This window comes from Plectropomus leopardus, chromosome 17 (genome assembly GCF_008729295.1).
Source record: "Plectropomus leopardus isolate mb chromosome 17, YSFRI_Pleo_2.0, whole genome shotgun sequence".
Lineage (NCBI taxonomy): Eukaryota > Metazoa > Chordata > Actinopteri > Perciformes > Serranidae > Plectropomus > Plectropomus leopardus.
This window is the reverse complement of record NC_056479.1, coordinates 22,306,720-22,313,609: the sequence shown is the minus strand read 5'-3', so window position 1 is coordinate 22,313,609 and position 6,890 is coordinate 22,306,720. Positions and strand designations below refer to the sequence as shown.

General features: G+C 37.3%; 1 protein-coding gene across 1 annotated transcript; it reads left to right on the top strand.

The window, feature by feature from the left end:
- Positions 1–2,066: 2,066 nt before the first annotated feature.
- ier2a (immediate early response 2a) lies at positions 2,067–3,105 on the top strand. Its single transcript, XM_042505478.1, has one exon. The coding sequence runs from the start codon at positions 2,167–2,169 to the stop codon at positions 2,704–2,706; it is 540 nt and encodes a 179-aa protein (XP_042361412.1). The 5' UTR covers positions 2,067–2,166; the 3' UTR covers positions 2,707–3,105.
- Positions 3,106–6,890: the final 3,785 nt, after the last annotated feature.

Here is a 6,890-nt window from a genome sequence, read left to right as displayed (position 1 = left end):
TAACTTTAAGGTCTATACTACAAAATTTATCAGACAGCCCAAGTGAAGTCTAAATAAAGTGTCAATCAATTATGTTGTGCTGCATGTGTAATTTATGTTGAACAAAACAGCCTTCATTTATAGCATTTTTGTACAGTGTGCTGTAAGACTGTACTTAGTCATGATAACTGATACATGCACCCCTAAATATAATAATAATCATAATAATCATAATCAGAAATATGTCAAAATAGAAAGGCTGTGTATTTACATTATGAGTACAAATCAAAATGTTGGCGATTATAAAGGGGCTGCATCTGAATATATTCTTTTCAGTGAATGGTTTATATGTAGAATAAAACATTCATGCTGCTGCTTTTGGCATAGATTATTTCTGGATTTTTTAAATTTTTTTTTTGCATTATTGTTGAGTTTACAAGGTACAAATAAATTCCTTGTACCTTGTAAACTGAACAATAATGCAAAAAACAGCAACATTTGTTTGAATGACAAAGTAATAAAAATGTAATCAGATGCATTACTTTGATGATGCAATTAAAATAGCTACAATTATTACATTTTTATAAAGGTAAATTACAGTCTCTAAACAATTACATTTTAAAGGTATCTTTCCCAACTTATTATTGAAACATAGTACCAATAATAAAACTTTACTACAGTCTGGACATGCATTAAAGGGTAACAGTAATGTCAATACTTCATTTCATCTTTGAATAATGAAATAATGAATATTTTGCCTAAACATATCAGTGCATGCATTAAGTGGAATCTGGATTTGCGAGTGCTAATTAATCACTATCACACTTCATGGCTACGTTATCTGCAGTCATTGATCCACAATTGACCCAGTGACCAACAATGGTGTTCATGAGTGAGCTCACAACAGACAACAATCTGGTCCTGAACACCAAAAACACTACAGGGGTCATTGTGGACTTCAGTACGGAAGCCCTAAACAGCCATACATTCATTTTTTCCATCCGTTGTGCTTTTACGCTTTAAATTCTAAAACATCTAAAACAAAACAACACAGCTACTATTACAGTATTGTTTTGTTATCTCAAGATCTCAAATTAATCATGTACTTTTCTTCTTTTAATTGTCCAGGGTGCAATTTTTAGTCTGAGGTTTGGAGTGGGTTTTTTAATTAAGTTTGGGGTGTGTCTTTTTTCTTTGTAATTTGGACCCTTTTGGATATTTTGTCTTCTTTTTAAAATAATTTTGAGTCTTTTTTTACTTTCTTTTCCATCTAATTTTTAAAAAAAAATTTTTTTTAAAAATAAAAAAATTTTTTGCATGTGTGGGTGTTTTTTTTTAATTTTTTTTTAAAGATTTTTCTGCATTGGGTACATTTATTTTTAATACTTTACCACTTTAAAATTATTTTGAAATAATGTGAAAGAAAATGTAGCAATAACATAATTTTATGAGGTATCAACTGTGTTCATAATTATGGTTATTAAGTATTTACACTTTAAAATTCTTTTATAGGTGGAAAATTTTGTTGGACCATTATAATTTTTTTTTTACCAGTAACCAACTTAAAAACACTTGAAATTGTGAAAGTAATTTTTTATGAGGAATCAACTTAAAAATGTGTTCATAAATATGGTAATTAAACACGTTTTTAAGTTGATAACCTATACATGTGAATTTGTTACCACTAAGTTTTTCACATTATTTAAAAGAAATTCTAATGTGTTATATACGTTTAATTACCATATTTATGAACACGTCTTAAGTTTATTACCAATGAAAAATAAAGTTGTTCCAACAATGCTTTTCATATCATTACAAGGACTTCTTTTAAATATATTTTCCCCGAATTGTAATTACTTATTTTTACTTACGTACATTTTTTAATGCATGACTTTTATTTATAACAGAGTATTTTCACATGATGGTATTAGTACTTTTACCTCAGTAAAGTATCTGAATACTTCTTCCGCCACTGTTAACTGTTTCAGGGATGTTTTGAAATAGTAGACCTGTTACGAAACAAGTGGGCGGGTCTCTCTCGTATGACACGGTCTGAGTGACGTCAGCGAGGTGATAAGTACGTGTCCTGCAGACAGCCTGCACGGTGTCTGTGCGCGAAGTCAAAGGGGACGTACTGAGTCCACTAACCTGAACTGTTTTGTCCTCATTTCCAAAACAGTGTGTGACATGGAGGTCAGCGCAGAGGCCAAGAGGATCATGGTGGTGGCTTTGGGGAAACTGTACAGCTCGCGCACCCAGCGAGGAGGTCTCCGTCTCCACCGGAGCCTCCTCCTCACTCTGGTCATGAAATCCGCCCGGGACATGTACCACGCGGCCCAGGCGACGGCGGAAAGTGTTGCATCAGGATGTGAACTAAACTCCACAGCTGAGGCGGGTCAGATCGAGCTCCAGAGTCCCGCTCCGCTTGAAAATCCCCGGACTTCACCCGTTGTGGAAGTCGCAGCCTCCTCCTCCTCCTCCTCCTCCTCCTCAGAGCTCCGCCGCGACGAAGCACAAAACAAGGAGAATCTTTCCGCTGGCGCGGCGCAGCACTCCAGAAAGCGACGCGGCAAAGCGGCAGCGGAGCCGGACTTTCTACCGTGCAAGAAAGCCAAACTCGAGCAGCTCATCGTGAGCTCGGTGTTGTTGGACTATGTGACCTGCAGCAGTGAGCTGGGTGCTCCTCCAGCTCCTCTGCCGCTGCACAGAGCCATCGCAGCGTGCTGAAAAACTGCGCGGATTAAATGCGATAAACTTTTCTGCAGGGCCTGGGGGCCTGAACGCACCTCCACGGGGACTTTTACCGGGTTGTTCGGATGAATCACCGGGATAAAGTGCTCTGAACATGTCCGGACATGTTACCGGAGTTACGGAAGTTGGTGTGTAGCAGTCCTGGTGACTTTTGGCCTAATTATTGGCTCATGTGAGGACTGGCTTCAGCTGGCCGGAGGCGGAACTAAAGGAGCTGGTTCATCCGGATGAGGCCTTCATGGACATTTAAAGCTCAGCAAATAACATTTTACCAGAGTGGGGACCAGAGCTGACTGATGTGTGGATGATTTTGTAAAACATTCAATGACTGCAGCTACCTCATTATTTATTAAACTTATTTTGTACTGAAAATGATTTTGGAGTGATGTGTCGTTTGTAAAACCACGGTCATGGAAAACCTAGAAAAGTCATGAAAGTAGAACTGTAATCCAGAGGATTATCCTCTCATTCTAAGGTTTAAAACACAATAACTAGTTTTATGCGATCTAAAACTAATGAAAACATAGTTATGAATCTCATACAGGCTTACAGGGGTCCCACAGCCATGAGAGTCCTGAAGAAGTCATGAAATTAGGAAAACTGTTTCCAAGGCCTGGAAGTGTTTAGGAATGAACAGAAAGTCTTGACCATACATTATTTTGGGAATTGTTCAATTCTTTTAAAGCTGGTAAAATTGGCTTGATTTCTTTCAAAAACATGGCACGAAGGTGATTTGTAAAGAAGGAAGAAAATCCCAAAAATAAGCAAAAAACATTACATGAAAATTAGTAACTGCGAAACGTTCTTAAATTGTCCCTATATTATTATAATTATAATTGTCCCTCAGTTTGCTCAGAGTTCAAAGGTTTAAACACCAGTGAAAGGCGTCTGAAAGAAGCACAAGTTTCTCTTGTTTTCAGATGGTTAAAAATGCTCATAAAAATCCCAAAATATAACTAAAATTAAACTGAAAGTTTAGCAAACACATTGTTCTAAAGTGTGAGGACCAGTTAAACTGTATTTTTGTGTCTTCAATTCAAGAATTCAAATAACATCTACGATACACTAAAACAGTCAAAAACGTCCAAACAAAATTCTGGTTCCTGGTTCCTCAGACTGAAGTCAATATTTAGGGTAAAACATGGAAACCCCACAACCATAACAAAAAGCAGATCAAACAATAAATATTAAGCTTTGTGTAAATACACCAGAGGATTAGTATTTCCCGTATGTTCTGGTTTTATCTTTGCAAAGAGACCAACAACGAATAAGTAAGAATGATCATTATAATCTTGCTAAAATAAAGTTTAAGGTGGCCCAAGACTTTTGTGCAGTACTGCTTGTGAAAGAGCGGTTGAAGCATTACAGTAATGAGGGTTAGATGTGGAGTGTGTGTGGGTGTGTTTGTGTGACAGGAAGTTGGTTTGAGTGTGAGAAGAAGTTTGCTTTCCTTCCCCCACAACTTCACATCCCCCACGCTGATTTGCAGAACAAAAGCAGTGACAATTCAGGAGATTGTGGTGCAAAAGAGTGAGGGGGAGGTCGTAAAACCTTTGATGGGCCACACAGAGAACAATCAGGGTCCCAAAGAAGAGAGTCTACTGTCGCCAGAATAGTGTAATGATAATAATCGTTGGATCCGGGTGCAAAAGGTTAGGTAAAGAATCAGTTTTTTTGTGGAATGAAGTTGTTAAATGACAAAATGTGGGAAACAATCATTTCTACAGCAAACTAACTCTTAAAGAGCGTTTACAATTCTTTCAATTCTGACCCTTTGAAACCTGAGAGAATTTTTTAAATTCTTTCTTAAACATTGGGAAAAAGGAAATGACAAATTTAGCAAGAAATTGACTCAAAATTGCTTTACATTAGTAAAAGGTGATAAGAAAATTACCTATAAATTGAAAAAAGAGGGGGGGGGTTATAAAATAACCAAAAAAGGAAAAGTGTCTTCAAATCTAATCTAATCTATATCTTAAATTTTTAAATGTTTTTTTTATTTAAAATTATATTACACAAAAAAAATACATTGATTTAAAAAACAAATCAAAACATTCAGCACTTTTTAAGGTCATTTTCTTGTTTTGTTTGTTCTGTTTTACCTGCCCTTTTTTTTTCTCATTTTCAGGTAATTTTCTTGTAATTTTTATACTATTTTTAAAACCATGTCTTGTTAAGTTGCCTGTTGCCTTATACTCAATTTAAAAAAAAAGATATAAAACCAATTTGCTTGGGTTTTGTAGGGTTAAAGTAGGCTGTAAATTAAGGAATGTACTGCTGTGCAGACTATGGAGCGGGTGCAACAGGGTTTCACCGGTGTTGGGGGAGGGGGTTAGTCCAGGAAAACAGAAGAAGGAATGTGGGGGGAAGTGCCTGTGTGAGCCCCATGAGGCCCCGGCGGTGCTGCTTATTCTTCCGGCTGAAACCGGAGCACCCTGTCTGTGTACACAGGGCAGGGAGGGGTGGCCGGAACCGTCTGGACATGCCTGTGAAAACACACACACACACACACTCTCGTTGACTTCTCATGTTGGTCTGTTCTGAGTACTCACACACTTTTGTTTCTTTTTTTTCTCTTTTTTTCTAACTTTCTCTCACAGACAAGCTCACTGTGAAGGATTATGCTGGCACATCCATGTGCTCTTCCAAGGATCACATAAACGTAAAAGCTGCATCCACTTGAGCAAGTAAATCCTGTGAAAACTGAGCAAATTTCAGCTGATTCCTTGCAAGAACATAACAAGAGGGCAATGAGTAACTTTACAAGACCCAAAATATTGGCAAGAAATAAATTAAAATTAGAGGAATATTACCTGGAAAAGTGCAACAACAATTTTAAAAAAAAAAGGAAGTATAAAAAAAACCCCAAAGAAATGACCAGAAGAGAAGTCCTGAAAAAACTGATTTTTTTTTTCAATAACATATAAATATTTTACATAATTTTATGTCACCTTTTACTAAATCCCTACAATTTACGGGACATTTCTTTCTAAAGCAAACCCATTTGCTCAGGTTTTAAAGGTTTAATTGCTTCAGAAAGGCGTCCAAATGCAAGCTCAAGAAAATTGACGTCGATCCAGATTTCAAAGGGTTAAGTTAAAGCTGACTTAATGTTGAATGTTTTCCTTCACTAACAACATATCCAAGGAGAATTATCATCGGAATCTGCTGCTCCTCTCTGGTCATCTCACAGTTCATCCATTTGGTTTTGCGGCCCTCAAATTTATTGTTCGATTCTCTCCCATAGACGGTGTTTCCAAGAGGCTGCTATTTTTAGTTAAAAAAGCTCTTAAAAAACACACTTAAGTTTCTTGATCAGCTCCACAGATCCTGACGCTAGAGGGGCAACTAGAGCGTCATAGTTTGAAGCATAGGGCCACTCAGTACGTTTACATGCACGGTTTAGTTGAGTTACCGTTTGCTCCATTAGGCCATTTATATGGATAACTGTCCTTGTCTCAGTATACAAGCTCAATGATGTATTGATGGAAGTATGTCTGATACCACCACGGTAGGTGGACATGTGCCCCTTTTCAACTACTTGCTACTGGACCTTCTTCCGGTTGACCTACTACGTCACGTACCAAACATGTTAGCAAGTGGCAAATCGGGTTGCACATTGAATGGTGAAAACATGGATAACTTTTTGGTGCTGTACATATTGTACGTACTCTTCACTTTTTTTGGTACCTCCGTCTTGTTTTCTTCCCTTCTTCTTATTCCTTTTTTGCAGCGTTCTTCTACGAATTTATGCTGTTCAGCTTCCGGGTCGAAGCCCAACGTGGGGACTAGAGAGCTTGCACAGATCGCCATGGGCAGTTCAGGTCCAACTGAGGCGTATACGTTTTTTTCCCCGTTACAGTTTTTTTGGGGAGTTTTTGATTTGTCGATGTGAGGGTCTAAGGACAGAGGGATGTTGAATGCTGTAAAGCCCTCTGAGGCATATTGCGATTTGTGATAATTGGCTTTTATAAATAAAATTGACTTGATTTTAAAGAGTAAATCGACCCCCAACTGCATTATCTAAGAGTGTTAGTTTTACTTTGAGAAATCTGACACAGTATGATTTCAGTTGCTTTAACATGTTTACATGTATTTTTAAAAATCTAATTTTAGTCGGACTAACATAGTAATGTGACTTTTCAAACACAATGTCACAA

What these genes read in the sequence shown, in the direction of transcription:
- ier2a (XM_042505478.1), top strand. Translation starts at nt 2,167, where the DNA reads ATGGAGGTCAGCGCAGAGGCCAAGAGGATCATGGTGGTGGCTTTGGGG.